Source organism: Gymnoscopelus microlampas (assembly GCF_963454915.1).
Source record: "Gymnoscopelus microlampas genome assembly, chromosome: 13".
NCBI classification, from domain to species: Eukaryota; Metazoa; Chordata; class Actinopteri; order Myctophiformes; family Myctophidae; genus Gymnoscopelus; species Gymnoscopelus microlampas.
The window spans coordinates 39,112,573-39,131,885 of record NC_139950.1 but is presented as its reverse complement, the minus strand read 5'-3'; the positions used below and the strand labels follow the sequence as shown (position 1 = coordinate 39,131,885).

Here is a 19,313-nt window from a genome sequence, read left to right as displayed (position 1 = left end):
CACTGGGGTCGTGTTCTCTCCTCATACCCTAGCCTAGGCGGGGTTGGCGAAAGGGCCTTTCTGTGTGGAGTTTGCATGTTCTCCCCGTGTCTCCTAGGGTAGGTACCCTCACAAAAACATGCAGTAATCCTGGTCACTATACTGCCTCCCCCTGGCCAGCCGGGACGCCTGATGGAGGGGAAGGGAACTGGTTGGAATAACGTGTTCCTTCCACGCGCTACGTCCTACCAGGGAAACTCCCCCCTGTCAGGTGACAAGAAGGTCAGTTGGCTCTCATGCATTGAAGGAGGCATGAGCTCGGCCCTGGCTTCCCTAGGTTGGCAGAGGGAAGGTAGTGCCCAGGATTACATAGACAATTGGCACTGGGTTAGGGTTACAAAATCGTGGGATAAAAATGTAAGTTTAAAAAAAAAAAAGAAATGTATTGGGTTCCTCAAAAAGCTCTGTCAAGAGAGGTTGTTTGACTGTGTTTTGTCTGACTCCTCGCCCACAACCTGTCCAGTTTGGTAAAACCTGTAGGAGTTGCCTCCACCTGGCATAGCTCTCAGGGTTCACTGAGGTACACAAGCTCCCTTACCACGACAAGGTAACAGTCACAAGGGAGGATTTATTTTTTAACTAACAGCCATTACATGTGTCAAATAAATACTAAGAAATGGGGAAACAAAAAATATGACTAATAAATGAGCACAGTTGTGGTGCTGATTAGCACAGTTGTGGTGCTGAATGGACAGTGCTCCAACATTATAATTGAGCAATGGCTAATGCTGAATGGCAGTAGCCACAGAACCATGACAAACCTATACTAAGGAACTAAACTGAAAATGTGCTTCACTGTTACGTATGGCAGTGGAAGGCAGTGGAAGCAATGTTACAAAGTAACAACTGAAAATTACACACTAATAGGCCTACACTTGAAAACACAGAGGACAACGGGGAACAACTCTGGCAAAATAAACATGCAAATAGGTTCTAGCAGGGGCAACTACATAGGCATGTGCAACTGAGTCCATAGGCCTATCTGAAGCACTTACACCTTCCAGTACATGCCTTGGTGCACCCACATTTGGTCAACTCCCAACAACTCTCCGCAATAGGTGGAAGTGGAGTCCAGAAGACTTTCCACTTCTCGTCCTGTTCCACCCATCCCCAGTCAGATGGGCTCGGCATTTGTGGATGTCGCTTCAATGCCTGTCCCCACACGTATCCAGCCTCATAAGAAGCACGTTTGGCATGCTCTTTGAGTGCTGCTTGAGTTGTGGGATCAAGTCATAATGTCTTTGTTTTCTGGCAAAGAGATCAAGATGTAGATGCTCTCTTTTGGGCCCTTTCCAGCTCTGTGTTGTTGAACCTAAGTTTACAGCTTAAATTATATTTTGCTCTGTTTCTTGTCAATGTGCTTTCTATGCCATCACCTTCATCTAGTCGGGTTAGACTAAGTAAGATAGGCAGAGCATTGATCTTATGAAATAATGGAACATTTCTTGCAATGGTATCATAACCAGTACGATCTTGATCTCTGTTGAATAAACTCGGCTGAATGAGTTTTTCCTTGGTGACCTGCTGAGAAATGAAACATCTGTCCCAGTTAGTTTTCTCAACTGTTATGATGGCTTCTGCCATGTCTGCAGCATAGGCAGAGGCCGAGGGTTTATCCTTTTACCACCTTTTACCAAGCACTTTGATGTATGGGATACAACGAAGTTCGTGCCTTAACCCTACACTTAGTCCGATCGTTCATCCAATGCCATTTAAATCCTGTGCGATCTGTACACCATCCGGTTAACTAAAACCCCATTAACCTTGGCTCGGCTCTCCCGCGCTGGCACAACCTGTCAATTCAGGTGCGGCTATCTAATTGTTTTGGGGTAAATTAGACAGCATTTGGGGTACTAACTTTCAATTAGCTGACATTGAACCCCACTCTGAGTTTAACAGCAGTGATATATCACCAGTGTGCCCTGGTAGTGCGGATATTCACTCTTATCTAATCTATCTATGATCAACAAATCAACACAACTGTATTGTGATGTGTTAAAAGTTGTTCTTTAGCATAATAACAATAATTGTATAATTGCCCTTAATGAAAAAAAAACATACATTTCTATGAGAAAATGTATCTTTTGAGGATCCAGGGGGCGGCCATCTTGAAAATAGAAATTTCAAGTGGATGTGAGTGTTTTCTTGTCAAGCAACCCTTAGAGACTGCTCATGCCAATTTTAATGCCTGTATCACCAATTAAACCATTATATAACTTAATTACTCCACTAAAGTGTTGGCCATCTTGACAAATGGCCGCCATCTTGGAATTTCAAGTAGCTGTGGGTGGCCTATTGTCAAGTGACCCACAGAGACTGCTCATGCCAATTGTCATGCTTGTATCACCAAATAAACCATTATATAACTTAATTGCTCCACTAAAGTGTTGGCCATCTTGACAAATGGCCGCCATCTTGGAATTTCAAGTAGCTGTGGGTGGCCTATTGTCAAGTGACCCACAGAGACTGCTCATGCCAATTTTCATGCTTGTATCACCAAATAAACCATTATATAACTTAATTGCTCCACTAAAGTGTTGGCCATCTTGAAAAATGGCCGCCATCTTGGAATTTCAAGTAGCTGTGGGTGGCCTATTGTCAAGTGACCCACACAGACTGCTCATGCCAATTTTCATGCTTGTATCACCAAATAAACCATCATATCACTTAACTGCCCACTAAGGTGTCGGCCATCTTGAAAAATGGCCGCCATCTTGAAATTACAACTGCCTCGGACAATTTTCTTGTCAAGTGACCCATGGAGACTGCTCACGCCAATTTTCACGCTTGTATCATAAATTGAAAGATCGTAGCACTTAGCTGCTCCGCTATTTATTGGCATGAGAAAACATACGTTTACATTGCCAAAGCAGAAAGCACAATACAACAATACAGCAATACAATACTGAGACTGTAATACACCGTCTGGATGTCATCTTGAATGAGATTCAAAACGGAGTAGTTCAACTTCTGTAATTAAAATCAACTGTGTTAAGAGGAACGTGCAGCTATGGGAATCACACAGGTGAACGAAATCAAGATTAATTTCTATTCATGAAAGCTGATCTATGTCATCAGGCAGCACATTTTCTTTACAGGAAGTAATTAAGATTGACTTTTTAGGGACTTTTGATATAAAGAAAATACACAAAAATAGTTTTTTTCCCCCCAATTTTTTGGGCATCTATTGTTAGGTATGCCCATATGATGACCACGGATATGCTCTAAAATTGAGAAAAACATATGTTTAATTTCACTAGATCTTTAAATTGTCACTTCACAGTCATCTGGGGACCCCCCACCAAAAAAATCATGTGGGGTCCCAACCCACAGGTTGAAAACCAGTGAGCTAGAGCGTGGGAGCGAAAGAGAGAAGAGAGAGAGAGAGAGAGAGAGAGAGAGAGAGAGAGAGAGAGAGAGAGAGAGAGAGAGAGAGAGGGAGGATGAGGGGGGAGGGTGTATTTCCCCCTCCTCACAGAGAACCAAATTCGTTCATTCAGGCCCACTCTTTGCACTCCCTCACTCACACGGACACGCTCAGCAGCATCTTTCTCCCCTCACTGACTGACTGACTGTTCTTTACTTCCACGCTACACTAACCAACACGCACCTCTCTTAATTCCTCGTGGGACGTGGTGCGTGTAGCTGCATGCTCCACTGCTCCCCTGATTGGAGTCCAAACGAGTGGAGTGGGTCTAATTAAAGCGGCGGGTGAAGGTAACTTTGACACAGGAGGGACGCTGAAGAAAAACAGCTGTCAGCACCTGGAGGCTGCGATAAAAAAAAGTCACCCTGGGGGTTGAGACTGAGACTGAGGCTGAGACTGAGACTGAGCCGCAGACGGACGGAAGGACGGGTTAAGATAAGGGCGAAGGAGGCGTGGGAGGAAGAATCCTCTTCAGGTGACTCTGTTCACTTGCATGGTGGATTACAAAGTGAACAACAGGACTCGGAACTGACCGCTTCCCCTTTGTTTATTCAACTTCACGGATTGTGTCGAGAAGAACCATGAATATTCCGCCCCCTGACCGCAGGAAAAACATGCGAGCGCTGGCTTTGGAGATTGGAATCCGAGTTCTGCTTTTCGGAGTTTTCGTGTGAGTATTATTATCGAGTTGCATTGTGTTTTGAACAGAACCTGGACATTATCTTTGCTGTTTGGTTATAAATGAGCTCGTTCTGTTTTATGGCTAAAGTTGTCATCGTGATTAAGATCGTGCAGCTCTGTAGTTTACAGCAGGGGGTCTTCAACAGGGGGTCCGGGACTCCTAGGGGGTCTTCGGAGCTACTATAGGGGGTCCTCCAAATCTTTGTGTTATAGGTTTTTGTGTCTGAGGGGAACATTAGCCGAAAATAGCAGATCTACAAGCTCACAAAGCCCCACGCTGCGAGGCGTTGTGAGCTTGTAGATTGGCTATTTTCGGCAAAGAGGTTTGGTGTAGGGGGAAAAAAAGAGCAAATCAAGTATTGGAGGTTTAAGTGGTTAAATGTCTGAAATGAACAAAAAAACATGAATTTACACAACACTGATAGTCAATGAAGCTATCTATGGAATATATGAAAAAAGTTTAATCTGCAACACAATTGTAAACAATGTTGGGGTCCCTGCTTCATCTCTCTCTCAGCTAGGGGGTCATTGGGCTGAAAAACGTTGAATACCCCTGCATGGTCTGACAGGTTCATTGATCGCTGTGTGGTGCTGAAAGAACAGCTCCCGCGCTCACCTCGCAGTTCAGAACCATGGACAGATCTCTATCTATACCCCGTGTTACAGAGCCACTGCTCCCTATTACTCTCTCTAACAGGTTGCATCGACAAATCATTATTTAATGTTAACGGGGAAAACCCCCATATAACATCCGCACACCTGTTTAGAGAGGAGCAGCTGTTTGTGATATTGTGCGCGCTTGAGTGTGTGCTTGTCTGATGACAAAAAGAGAAACCGAGTGGAAATGTTCATCAGCGGGACCCGTGTGTTAAAACCAAAACCCCCTTCAAAACACAACACTTATTCGGGAAGATTCAGTTGCCACCATCAAGCATGAAATTGACTAAACACAAACTGTTCTAATGTGTCAATGAATTATTAATTGCTTGTGTGACCTGGAGTTATCAAATCTCGTTTGCATCATGAGTACCTCAATTATTTTTCTGCTTGACGTGAACCGAAGAGCCCCAGGTCTTGTTCTCTAAAAATGACTCAATTGGCTGCAGTTTTGGTTATCGTCTTTAAGAAAAAAAATAAATGGCTTTTCTGATTTGGAGAGCGTGCAGCCAGCCTACATTTCTTATCATTAACATCTGTCCTTGGGCTAAGTGGCCAGCCTCCATAGGGCTGTCACTATTAACAGATCACAGAGCCGTGTAAAACAATCTCATATGGCACATCCCACCATGTTGTAGAGTGGACAAAGTCAACTCTAGGGGTTGTGATCAAGGTAATGAATGAATAAGATATTTAAATGTGTCAGTAAAAATCTGTCATGATACCAAAGCACTCCTGATCTGTAATCCTGTGTGTGTGCACGTGTGCATGTGCGTGCGTGTGCGCGCGCATGTATGTGTGTGCATGTGTATACACACACACACACACACACACACACACACACACACACACACACACACACACACACACACACACACACACACACACACACACACACACACACACACACACGCAAGCTTGGGTGTATTATGTGCCTGCACACGCGTGTCATGTGTTTGTATGTTGCTGCATATTTGAATTCCAGGCACCGTAGATAAAGCAATTTCTTCCCGTATCATTATATCAACTGACTGCAGCATTCTGCCATTGTGCCAGTTGCCTCCCCTGTCACAGGGCCTTGATCACTGTAATGAATTGAATTTAACCGTCCACCGGCCTGTAGCACACTGCACGCTAAACCTAATAAACTATCTGGGAGACTCATCGGCAGACTTAATCTTCTCTCTATTTACAGCAGGAGCCTGTCCCTGTTTTGAGAGCACTCCATTAAGTCATAGTAAATATGAGCATCACAAAGCCATCTTCAACTTCATTATGGATTGTGCGTGCAGCCTCTCATGCCTTCATATATACAGACACACAGCTGAATGTGCACGCACACACACAAGCACAGCACTCACATTGAGTGTGCATGTTTTCCCCCTTGTGGGGTGCCAGTATCTTCAAAAAAACACATGCCTCTCAGATAGACTACAAATGCTTGGGAGATGGACTGCAATGTCAACAGGCACCCACAACGCCCACGATTCAGCTAATCTATCTATCATTTACTGTACAAAAGCAATGATAGCGGCAGATATGCCCATTACTGAAATTATGTTACATAGAGTAAACTTTAATATGAGTCAGTGACTTGGGAAACATGGACTGAAGCACTGTTATAGCTACTATAAAGCAAAGAGGGATTAAGGCTACACAATTTCGACATGGCAGTGTGTGGCATAGTGGGATTTTGCCATAGGCTTTAGTTGAATAAAACTCCTTGAAGATGTCACCAATTACTGCATGGAAGAAGTGTTCGTGTCCAGATGAGAGACAGTAGTACCTTTCTGGCCTGGAGGGGTAGCAGTTCTTTGCTCCTGTCTCACCTTAGATCCCAGGACCAAGTCAACATAATTGGGGTTACAGTAGGTGATCCTTGTTACTGTTAGCAGAGCACACAGGGGGAAATGTTGTTGTTTTTAGTTCTACAAAAAGAAAAGAAAACAAAAGACCTTCACATGGTATATGTAAGGACATTTCTGATTCTGTGGTTTTATCTGGGTAATAAAACTGCAGCTTAATAATAATAATAATGATGATAATAACAACTAGTACTACTACTAATCCTCATAGGAAAATTCAGTGTATGTTTGCAAATAAAAATGCCTGGCCTAAAAACCTTGCAACTCCCACGAGACTGTTATTTTTGCTGTGCTCTGCTAGTTTTATTGTCTACAGTCATTCAATTCATTGGGAGAAATTAATTGTGGGAATGCTCATTTTGCTGCTCATATTCATTTGTAATTTGGACATGAAACAAGGGGTGCTAAAATGAATGAAAAAAAATAGTGAAGGGATCTTTTTGTGAGAGCTGAGAGCTCAGAATGTGCATTGGAGATTGGAGAACTATCTTTAGTCGGAGAGCACAGATTGTTCAAAGGCATATGGGACACCTTTTAATTGTACGCTTTGCTGGATCAAACATGGTTTGATCTATGCTATCTTTTGTTTATTTTAGGTATATTGTCATTGGACCTCGATGATTGACTGACAAATTTCTTCACGGAAGAGTAAAACAATTGGTGTGGATGATCCACACCAATTGTTTTACTCTTCCGTGAAGAAATTTGTCTCCCTTCAGAGAACTGGCTCTGTTTGTATGGAACTAAATCAAAATGAGCAGTACTGAATTCTATGCATTATTCAGATCCATTTTCTGTCCGAGAGGACCGACCTAGGAATATCGCACCTTGTCTTTTTGCCCTTAAAATATGTACCTTGCTGTCGTCTGTCTTGTTCCAGCCCTAGGAGGTGTGCTGACCTTAACAATGGGCCAAACAAGTGGCGATTGCTTAACTGTGCTCTATCACCCCTCTGTGTCACGTGGTCATCACAGAATGGAAAGAACCCCGCAGGTCTCCATGCACCATCAGAGAGTAAAACAAAACTTCAATCTAAATGGAAATCGTTATGTGACATTTAACAAAGAATGAAACAAAAACTGGAAACACAGAGCAAAAACAGGGCAGAGGGATCAAATAACTTTTCATCGGTTAGCTGATTATCATAGAAAGAGAGGATAATGAGATTGGTGCTATTTCACTTTGCGTGTAATCCACAGCAAAAACAAGCAAGGGCTGAGCCTTAGGCAAATACCAAGATGTTATGTATTCCTTTAGCAACGGTGAGACACTCCTTGTGTCCTCAAATAAGTCCACAGCACACTCAGTGTTGAAGCTGCCACCTTGACATTTCATGGCGTATGATGGATGGCTGTGTATTCCAATAAGCACCGAAATCTCAGGCGTTTATTGGAAGGACAAATGGAGAGAAAAATAACGTACAACAACTGAGGTGGAAGAGAGATAGACAGAGTCATACGGAATAAAGCACACCCATCCATGTTTTGAGATTTGACCAATTGAGATTGGATATTTACCGTAGGTGCAGCAGACAGAGAGGAACCCTTTGTACTAATTTGAGAACTCCACAACACGATACAGGCATCCACTCATAGAGCAGACTTGTAAGACGAAGTTTGTCGTTTTACTGACAGAAATTATATGGAATTTCTACAGTGATAGAAGCTCTAGCATGCAAGTAATGTCACCACCTCCAGTACTGGTATAATATAAATCCCTAATTGATTTTGACACAATTAGAGTAGTCTATTGTGTCTAGAAACACAAGAGATTTTGATGGAGACACTTGTTAAATTTCAACCAGCTGGCATGTAAACAAAGGAGTCTACACAGGAAGGACCACACACACACACACACACACACACACACACACACACACACACACACACACACACACACACACACACACACACACACACACACACACACACACACACACACACACACACACACACACACACACACATACAAGTAGTATCCATTCCCCTCAGAAGAGGTCTTATGAACAGCCTTAGAAAGGCTCCAAAAGCCTTTGGAGATGTTCCGACTGAGGCAACAGAGTGTCAGGCCTTAGAGTTTTAAATAATAACACAGGGATTGTTAAGCTCAAGCTTTGAGGACAGGTCTCTTGTGCTTTTATTTATTTCGGGTTGAAAATATTTTATTTGGAAGGTTAATGTTTGCCTGCAGAACGTTACAGCTGTCAAGGGAGTTTGTTAGGCTGTCTCCGTACATCATAGTTGACTTTTAAGGAAAGAAAAGGCTGTGGTTCTTTGTCGATGAATACTGCAAGTGTAAAACTACCGTAAACCCTTAGTTAATCCCTTTTGTCTCAATTAATGTCGCCATTAAAACATCACAGAGAAACATTGTGCTGAACACAATATTTGAGTTATTCCAAACTTGCCTAAAATAGCACATGACTATGAACATACCGTTCTATTGAAACTCAAAACTGATGGCTAGCCAGTGTGCTGACCACTTACAGTAATTGCAATGTTCCGGGTAAAAATTTCACTCAAGCACCCGTGTTGAATTAACCTATGTTCACTGCCCTATTCAAATGAAAAACAGACGTATCATCAATAAAACCACACCTCCCTTGTAAAAGTGCAGTTCATTCCCAGTTCAGTCTGTCTCCTGTCTTCTCGGATTTGCTGCCACGGATTGCTGGTGGCAAACACTAAGAGATGTTACACGTCTCTAGCTGTTGTAATCGGCTCATTTGGCAGCTGTGTGGCAGTGATGCTCTCTCTCTCTCTCCCTCTCCCTCTTTTCATCTGTAATTCTTCAGTTTGACAGCCTACGATACAGGGAGTGAATCACACGTCATCCAATGATTCCCTGACCCTCATTATCTTCGAGATGTGGAGAAGTTTGAGTGACTGACTTGTTGTTGAAGAGAAGGACAGAAATGAATTCAGAAAGGCTGTTGATGCAAACTGACCAGAAATTCTTTTTTGGGGGTTGGTAGTAATGTTTTACTATAGTGTAGCTTAGCTACACTACAGACCTCATAGTAGAGACTGCAGATGGAACATTTGTTGCAGTACTAATTGGCTTTTGTAAGCCCACATGCCCTCAAGGTAGCTACAGTAGCTGACAGCTAACATGTCAAAATGCAAGGTTGGGAAGCGATGCTGATAGTAGCTTGAGAAGAGTTGCCTGTTTCAATAAAGCCACGCCAATTATCATTGTTTTCTGTTTGGAACTGGAGCAATGTGTAGAAGTGTGTGACTGTCTGATGCACAGATACACATACTATGGAATACAACACAGAGAGACACAGCAAAAGTGTGTATGAGAAAGTGCTAGTAGTAAGATAGAGGAGGAATGTACAGCACTATATCAGACATATGTTGAAATATAAATGTACGGAAATAATTCATATACAGAGAAACGGGAAAGGTCGATAGAGATGTTTGAATGGGTAGGACACGGCAGGGATGGTATCAACGTGTGATATCAATATTTGAATGGAGGGCGGAGAAGAGAGATAGGTGGATAGAATACAACAGACAGAATGAGAGAGAGAAACACAACAGAAACACAACAGAGAGGGGGATGAGAAAGAGAGGGAGAGAGACCACGGATCAGCGAGCCTGCAGATCGCTGTGAGAGTGATGAGAGTAATTAATTGTAAAGGGACGATAGCAGGCAGGCATCACAGGGCGAGCAGGAAGAGATCTGGGTTTCTCTGCACTAAACAGCCCTGACGTTCAACATCCACACTTGTCCTATCAGCACATTACAGTGCATCTATCTCCCCATGTCCTCACTGCCATCTCAGCAAGCCACCTATTTGTACCCTGATATGCCCTGGAGAATTTACATGCTCTCTATGTGTCATTTTCCTTGTGTCCTCTTGATCCTGTTTTTAAGATAAAAAAAAAAACATTTGTAACTCCAATAGTGTAATAAACACAGTCTGCAGCCTAGCTTAAGCTCCAAATATCATACTTATTGGAATAACCACCCAGGTGACGTTTTGAGCCTGGGAGCTCGGAAGAGCTACCAGTCTGCGGTCTATATTCCTTTTTGATGTCTGTTTATGCCCAGCACATGACATTTTAATCTTTGGATGCCCATGCCTTATTTCTTTTTAATTACATTTTTATCCCACGATTTTGTAACCCATTTTTTCACCCAGTGACAATTGTCTATGTAATCCTGGGCACTACTCTCCCTCTGCCAGCCTAGGGAGAACCCAGAACTGACCAGGGGGAGGCAGTATACAGACGAGGATTACATGTTTTTTGTGAGGGTACCTACCCTAGGGGACACGGGGAGAACATGTGCATGCCTTATTAACTTGTTTGTTTAACTCCAAGAGTGTAGTGCAAGTGTAACCAAATGGACCCGTTACATTTGTACACTCTCTGATTTAAATGAACAGTCAGGATTTTACAGTTTGGTTTAGCTGTAGGCTGTATAAGCGCAGAGCCACCCGGGTGGTGCTCCTGCACAGCAGGCAATACCTGTAAGCAGTTGTTCTGATTGCTGTTGGGCTTTGAGGCAGCAATGATAATGAGATCATGCTCAGGGGCCACGGCTTGCCAGAGTTCTTAACTGCATCATTTTGTTTTGACATTTGGCTGCTTTAGTTCATTTTCTTTAATTTAACAATCGCCGGTGTGCACCAATAAATAGTGGTAAATGGTGCATTTATATAGTGCTTTTATCCAAAGCGCTTTACATAGATTGTGCATTAGATTCACCCATTCACACACACATGCCGATGGCAGAGGAAACCATGCAAGGCACCAACCTGCTCATCGGGAGCAATTAGGGGGTTCAGCGTCTTGCTCAAGGACACTTTGAAACCAACTCTGGGGGAGCCCGGGAATCGAACAGGGAACCTCGCGGTTCCCATCCGGCCACTCTACATCTGAGCCACTGCCACCCCTTATGTGGTGTCGTTTACAGTCTGTTGAGGACTGTTTCCACGTACACATTCACAAAGTTTCTACTGTGCTGTTATCTTCTCCTGAATGAATTCCCCTGCTTCCTAATCAACTTGTGTTGTACATTTATCAGCAGCGCAGATGTATTTGCACAGTCATTGCTTTGGACTAATTACACCATGTCTAAGCTGCTGTAAATGTTTTATGGCAAGCAGCCTGCAGATAGTAATGAGCCTTTTTTTTTGTGATCAAAATCATGAATCTTTCCACCCAAACTTCATAACGTGAGGAATGCCTTACCCCCTGACGTCGATGTAGGCTATTTGGATATCATTAATGAGCTTTAATGAATAGAAAATCAACAGTACATCATATTTGGAACAGTTGCACTGTTTCCCCCCAACATCCTCTGTTCCCGTTCCCCTCCCATGGCTCCCATTACACAGTGAAATTGAGAAACTTAATCAGATGCTGTTTATGGGGGTTCACTTAATCAAATTACAGTCACTGGAGGAACTTGTGTGGTATCATCACATCAAACAATGCACTCACAGTCAAGAGGATTTGCATCAATGAAGGTTATCTTCAACTAGATTACCATAATGTTGCATGGAGTTTGGCTTACAGATGAAGAAAAATAAACCCTAAAACAATATTATAGCCACTCATATCTAATAATCCTGTTTTAGGATTGGTTATACCTCTCTGGAGTCTTACATAACTAGCTGACTGAAATAAAAAATATGATAATTTTAATGAAGATCAACAGGCAAAATGGTGTATTGCACAACGTTGAAACAAATGGCACCTCAGGCTACAGTAGTTAACAAAAGTCTTGGAAGACTATAATAACTTTACGATAATAACTATTTTATATCATATGTATTTATACCAGTATTGATTTCGTCGACTAAAACTATGACGAAAAATGTTCGTCGACTACCTTTTTTTACTGACGAAAACTAAATAAAAACGAAATAAAAACAAAGCTATGATGTCTGAAACTAAGACTAAGTATATTGACAATTTCGTCAACAAATAAAAACTAGACTAAAATGTACTAAAGACTAAAAAATAGCCGATCTACAAGCTCACAACGCGTCACGTTGCGACGCGTTGTGAGCTTGTAGATCTGCTATTTTCAGCAGGAAACCAAGTGTAAAATCAGCCATTATGACGCCATCAAGGCACCGCCAAAATACATTTTAGTCGACTAAATCAACTGTAGATTTAGTCGACTATAATCTTATATTCAGTCGACCAAAACTAGACAAAAACTATAGGTTACTTACGTAACCCCGGTTTTATAAATTGCGAACGAGCTGTTCACATATGGGATCAGCGCCCCCTGGCGATGATATACAGAAGCTTCACATTAACTCCCTCGGGCCAATCCTCATTGGCCCGGTGGGCCGTCAGTCGCTTTCCGGAAAACCCTCCCCCGAGGGTATAAAGGACCCGGAAAGCGGAAGTTACGTTCTCTTTCACACCAGCTTCCTTCTGCCGAGCAAAAAGAAGGGTGTTTTTGTGAACAGCTCGTTCGCAATTTATAAAACCGGGGTTACGTAAGTAACCTATAGTTTTATTACATTGCTCTCTCACTGTTCACATATGGGAGACATAAACCCCCTGAATGTAACCGCAAATCACGATACCCACAACCTGAACCAGGGCCCCGCCCCCCCAGGGGCGGGGCCCACGGCATCCAGGTGCCAACAGACCCCCCGGGTCTGAGGCAGAGACCAATACATTTAGTGGGGCCCTGACAGACCGTAGTCTGCCTTATAAACTAAAAACCAGGCACAGCCTGTCTAGTTAGTGGGGGGCCCTGACAGACCGAAGTCCGCCTTATTAATCTAAGGCCCAACCTTCGGCCATCAACACTAAAGTAAGGGGCATGAACAGATTGTAAGACCGTTCTAAGCACCTAACCACCCTCAGGTGGAAGCCACGCCCAGAACCGTGTGCGCCATAGAAGACGACGCCACGTTCAGGCTGTAGAAAACAGCGAAAGTCGAAGGAGACGACCAACTCGCTGCCGTGCAGATGTCCTGAATAGACACTCCTTTGAGGAGGGCCCAGGACGTCGATACACTTCTAGTAGAGTGCGCCCTCAGACCCTCAGGCACTGGGGCCCCCCTACTAGCGTACGCCAGGCGGATGGCCTCCACAATCCAACGGGAAATTGTGGACTTAGTCACCGCCAGTCCCCCAGGCCCAGGGCCCAGGGAGACGAAGAGCTGGCTGGGGCGGGTCAGGGCCGCAGTCCTCTGGACATACAGCCGCAGGGCTCTTACTGGACAGAGACAGTGTAGCCTCCTATCCTCATCTGAGGCAAAAGGAGGCGGATGAAAAGCCACCAACTCAGTTGGCATAACCACCGCCAGGTGGTTTTTTGGAACGAAAATCGGGTTAGGTTTGAGGACAACCCTGCTGCCATCACCAGCGAACCTCATGCACTCCGGAGCCACCGAAAGAGCATGCATATCGCTCACCCGTTTCGCTGTTGTCAGCGCAACCAGGAGCACCGTCTTGAACGTGAGGAACTTTAGTTCCACCGTCTCCAATGGCTCAAAAGGAGGACGAGAGAGTGAGTCGAGCACCAGGACCAAGTCCCACGTGGGAAACAAGGATCGTGAGACAGGATGTTCACGCAACGCGCCCTTCATGAACTGGCACACCAGGGGCTGTTGTCCCACGGTTTTCTTACCAAAACCAACATGGTTGGCCGAGATGGCCGCCAAGTACACTTTGATCGTCGAGAAGGCATTCCCGAGATCCAATCTATCCTGTAGGAAAGTCAAGACGTCAGCGACCGAGGCCTGGAACGGGACCACGACCGGGGACCTTCCCAGACACCACTCCTCGAACACACTCCACTTTGCCCCATAGACGGTTCTAGTGGAGAGTGCCCTAGCGGCCTGAATAGTGGCCACCACCCTAGGTGGCAGCCCTGTCGCAGTCAGATTGTCCCTCTCACAGGCCAGACCCAAAGGTCTAGGTCTGCAGGCCTGTGATGATGAATCTCGCCCCCGGCCTGCTGCAGCAGGTCCTCTCGCAGCGGGAGGGGCCAAGGCCGCTCGTATAGCAGGGGAGCTATCTCCGACCTCCAAGTGCCCCCTGCCGGAGCCACCAGCAACACCGTCAGGCCTCGGAGCCTGACCCGTTCCAGAGTGGGATGGATCAGCTCCAGTGGAGGGAACGCATAAAGCAGCCCCCCTGGCCATTCGTGCGCCAGGGCGTCCAGGCCCAGCGGGGCCTGACCGCTCATTGAGAAGAACAGTGAGCACTTCGCGTTCTCCCCTGATGCAAAAAGGTCTACCTCAGGCCGTCCAAATCTGATCCAGATTTGGTCCGCCACCGCGGGGTGCAGTGACCAGTCCGAGTAGCGAACCTTGCCCCTGGACAGAAGATCGGCACCCCTGTTCAGAAGTCCAGGTACATGAGAGGCGCTGATTGATTTCAGGTGCGTGTCGCACCACAGTATCAGCCTCCGTGCCAGACCGTCCAAAGTAGGAGACCTCAAGCCTCCCTGCTTGTTGATGTAGGCCATGGTCGTGGTATTGTCCGTCCTGATCAGAACGTGACAACCCCCGATGTGGGGCCTGAAGTGTTTCACTGCCAGAAAAACCGCCATCAACTCCAAGAAGTTGATGTGGGCGGTCCTCGTATTGCGGTCCCACAAACCCCTGGCCGTCCGGCCTTCGCAAGTCGCGCCCCAGCCGGTCAAGCTGGCATCGGTGGTGATCATCTTTCTCGAGATGACCCTCCCCACCGGGACGCCCTCCGATAGAAAGGAAGGTACTTTCCATTGGAGGGATCGCATGCATTCCGCGGACACCGTCGTGCGGCGAGAGCCCTGAGTGGCTGGGATCCGGAGTGAGCCCATCCACCTCTGAAAAGGTCTCATGTGTAGCCTGCCGAGGCGCACTAGAGAGATGGCCGAGGCCATAAGCCCTGCCGCCCTCATGCAGACCCTGTACTGGACCTTGTGTCCCAGTTGAAACATGGCCAGACACCTCAGGAAGGAGGCTATCCTCTCCTGAGACAGGCGAGCCCTGAGAGAAACCGCGTCTAGATCGATACCTATGAAGGTAGCCTGATGGGACGGAGTGAGCACGCACTTTGCTAGGTTCAGCGTGAACCCCAGGGAGGTCAGGTGCGACACCACCAGGTTGGTATGGTGGCACGCTTCCTGGCGCGAGGACGCGCTCAGCAACCAGTCGTCTATGTAGGTCGCGACGCGGACACCCCTCCGCCTCAGGGGAGCTATCGCTGCCTGAGTGCATTTCACAAACACCCTGGGACTTAGAGACATTCCGAAAGGAAGGACCAGGTACTCGTACACATGACCCTCGAACTCGAAACGCAGGAATTTTCTGTGCGGAGGGTAGATAGGGATATGAAAATAGGCGTCCTTGAGATCTATTGAGCTCCACCAGTCGCCCTGGCGGACCGTGCGTAGTAACGCTGCTGCCGTCAACATTTTGAACTGAAAGGTTTTCAAATACCTGTTGAGAGCTCTCAGATCCATGATGGGACGTAGCCCCCCTCCTTTCTTCTTGACGAGGAAGTATCTTGAGTAGAAACCTAGACGGCTTTCTCCCGGTAGTACTTCCCGCACGGCGTTCTTTAGCAGGAGTGATGCAATCTCCTCTCGTAACGTTACCGCCGCTTGGCCACTCGCGTGTGACAACAATACTTTGTTGGACATGGGTGGTTTCCTGGAAAATTGCAGCCTGTAGCCCCGTGCTATTGTAGGGAGCACCCAAGGGTTGGCGTCGCATTCTTTCCATCGCTCGATGCGGAGCGACAACGGATTCGGAGGGGTTATTATTTGTGTCGGGTGTACGAGCGCCGCCATCTTTGTCGTGCTCGTTGGCTCGGCAACCCTCTTTGTTGTTACTCCTGAGTACGCATGCGCGGCCAGTGTGAGAGCCTTCGTCTTGGCTGTGCTTGTTAGCCTGGTTAGCATGCTTGGTGCTACATGAGGGCTCATGCGCGCGGCCATCTTGGAAGGCGTCACGTGTTCGCTCACAGCCAATGTGTGCGCCAACACGTGTTTCCTCAAAATGGCCGACTCTTGTGACAAAACAACAACATTGGGGCCTAGTCTTAACTTGGGGCGTTTTGTGGACCAAGAAAAATTTTGGCGTGACCCGTGTAGGAGATGACGGTTTTGGCCCGCCATCTTGCCTTTGTTGTGTCCCCCGCTCACCAGGGACCCCTCGTGAGGGGTCCCTGATGAACGGTGGCTCATTAGTACTTTGGTTGTGCTTTGTTGTATTTTTTGGTTGTTTAATACAGAATCTGTTTTCATAACAACATTTTGAACAAATACAGCGGCAGGTGACACAGGAACATGCACATTCACAAAATCGTGTTTCATAAAATGTACATATGGGTGTGTGTGCTTCTTTGCGGGGCTTCGGGAGCGATCGAACGCCGTCTCCACTCGCTCCGTCGAACATCTCCTCCTCTTCCTCGGTGAGCGTGGATGGAGGCCCGTGGCCACAAAATCCAGTCGAAAATCCCCCGTCTGGGGGGAGAGGGAACCGGGGGAGAAATTGTCCCTGCTCACTTGGCAGGGTTGGACAGTGTCATTTATTCTGCTCGGCGCGGCGACCCCTGTGACTGCCTCTCTGAGGCCGGTTGTTGGCGGGGCGCGCGCGGCCACGGTCATCGTCCCGACGTTCGCGCTGTTCGCCTCTGCCAGCGGCTGGTGGAGCAGAATGGGACTGGTTCGGGCGCGAACCGGTCTGACGGACCTGTGGCATCCTACCCCTAGTTGGCTGCCGCGAGGGACGGGTCTGGGGCCGAGAGAGAGGTGGTCCAGAAGGAGCCTGTAAACAGGACATGGCCGCCTCGTCCTGGGCTTTGCGTGTCGCGGTGCTTTCTTGGAGATAAACCATGGCGCCATGGAAGAGGTTGCCGGCGGTTATCTGAAGGTTCTGGAGGTGCTTTTTGTCGTCCGGGCCTTTGAAAGAGACGTGATCCAGCCAACGTCCTCTCTCGTGAGTGACGCACATTCCCAGGACTCTACCGTTCCATTCGGTAGTATTCTTATTGAGGAGCATAATCTCCCGCTGGAGGCGTCGCATCTCAGCCATTTGTTGTGATGTAGCGACATCTCCCGCCTCCGTCATAAGAACCATCAGGGACCCCTGTAACAGAGCAGCAGCATTGAGGGCCCTGGCGCTTGATGTTGTTGCCTTGTAGACCGCCCTCGTGGCAGCGGATCCAGCAACGTCCTTCTCGGTGGTGAGGCACGGTGTCTCCTTTGTTGTAGAGAAGGGCGCCTTCTGGCTGCGCGGCTGGCTGTGCAGCATAAAGGTGGCCAAACTACGGTCCATGGGCGGGAAGGCCGAGAGGCCGAGTTCGCCTGCGCCCGCGCAGTCGATCTCAAAACGCAGCTTTTTTGGATCGGAGTCCGGAGCCAGAGGAGAGCTCCAAGACGCCGTGAGGCCGGCGGCGAAGCCCTTCGCCAGGGGAAGTTTACATTTCTTTGGGACCTTCTCCTCCACGGAGCCCAGTCCCTGCCACTCGGAAGCGCTGGCGGGGGCCACCTCGGCCTCGTCCGCGGGCCATCTGAGGCCACATCTCACGGTGGCCAGTTTGTAGATCTCCAGCAAAGGAGCCTCGCTCATGTCAGGCGGGGGAGGTGCAGCTTCAACCTGGGCTGTAGCCGTCTCCACCATTACCGTAGGTACAGCATCGGCGAGTGGCGTCGCAGGTAGCGGTGGGCCGATAGCTGGGAGAGGAGGGCCGCGGTCCTCCGTCTCCAGGATGACGACCTCTCCGTCCCCCTCGACCTGGTCAACGACCTGGTAATCATCACCGTCGTCGTACTGTTCCACCTGGTAGGTGGCGAGGGTCTCGTCCTCACCGTCATCTCTGCCTGAGCACCCGCTCCTCGCCGGGGAAGAGTAGTGGGAGCTTGCTCGGTGAGGGCCGCCGCTGTGTTCCGCTGCGTTGTCTCCCCTCGCGGGAGAACGGGAGCGGGGACCGATTGATTTTACTCCAGGTCTGCGTCCGTCCCCTCCGTGGAGAGAGCGATCCGGGGGGTCCAAGGCCCGGGCGGAGCCGGCTGCTGCAGACGGGCGAGCCCGGCGAGAGAAAGCCTCCTCTCTGGCCGTGTAAGCGGCGGGCTGTCTGCGGGAGGAGAAGTAGCGGGAGGCCGCGTCGTACTCCTCAGGCTCCTCGTACGTGGTACGGGGAGGAAGATAGAACCTCTCGGCCTTGAACAGGCGATTCTGAAGCTCCGATGGGTGGAGGCTAGCACAGTCAGAGCACCTCGGAGGCTGCTCGTAGGCCGCGGCGTCCGCGTGGGCGAAACCCAGGCAAATAATGCAATGGTCGTGGGTGTCCCACTCGTCCAGCAGCTGGGCACAGGTGCGGGTGCTGCATCGGCGACGGGGGGGGAAATCCATGGCGGGACCCCGGTCGTGGCGATCCGTCGCGGTGGGAAGAGCACGCCGAGACATGCTGATGAAGAATGAAAGAAGCCAAGCCGGCCGGCTAGGCTAAGCTAAAAAGCCGGTAGGCCTGAAAGCTAGTTAAGCTAGGCTAAGCTAGCTGCAGCGTCCGCTGTGTAGATCGAGGAAAGAGTTTTCCACTCCGTGGAAGGGAAAGGGAGAGTAACGAGCTCCGGGGACTCTCGGTGGACTGAGAAACCGACTCGTCGCTGTCGAGATCGTCGAATTCCCCGCAGGCTCGTTCTGTTTTTGTAGATGTGATTGT

The 19,313-nt window shown here is 47.7% G+C and overlaps 1 protein-coding gene across 1 annotated transcript in view; it reads left to right on the top strand.

The window, feature by feature from the left end:
- Positions 1–4,047: 4,047 nt before the first annotated feature.
- plpp4 (phospholipid phosphatase 4) overlaps positions 4,048–19,313 on the top strand; it is a gene marked incomplete at both ends in the record, with an annotated part of 86,468 nt that continues 71,202 nt past the window's right edge. The window contains one exon of the mRNA XM_084076602.1: positions 4,048–4,136. Within this exon, the coding sequence (XP_083932728.1) occupies positions 4,048–4,136 (89 nt within the window). The remainder of the gene's footprint in view (positions 4,137–19,313) is intronic.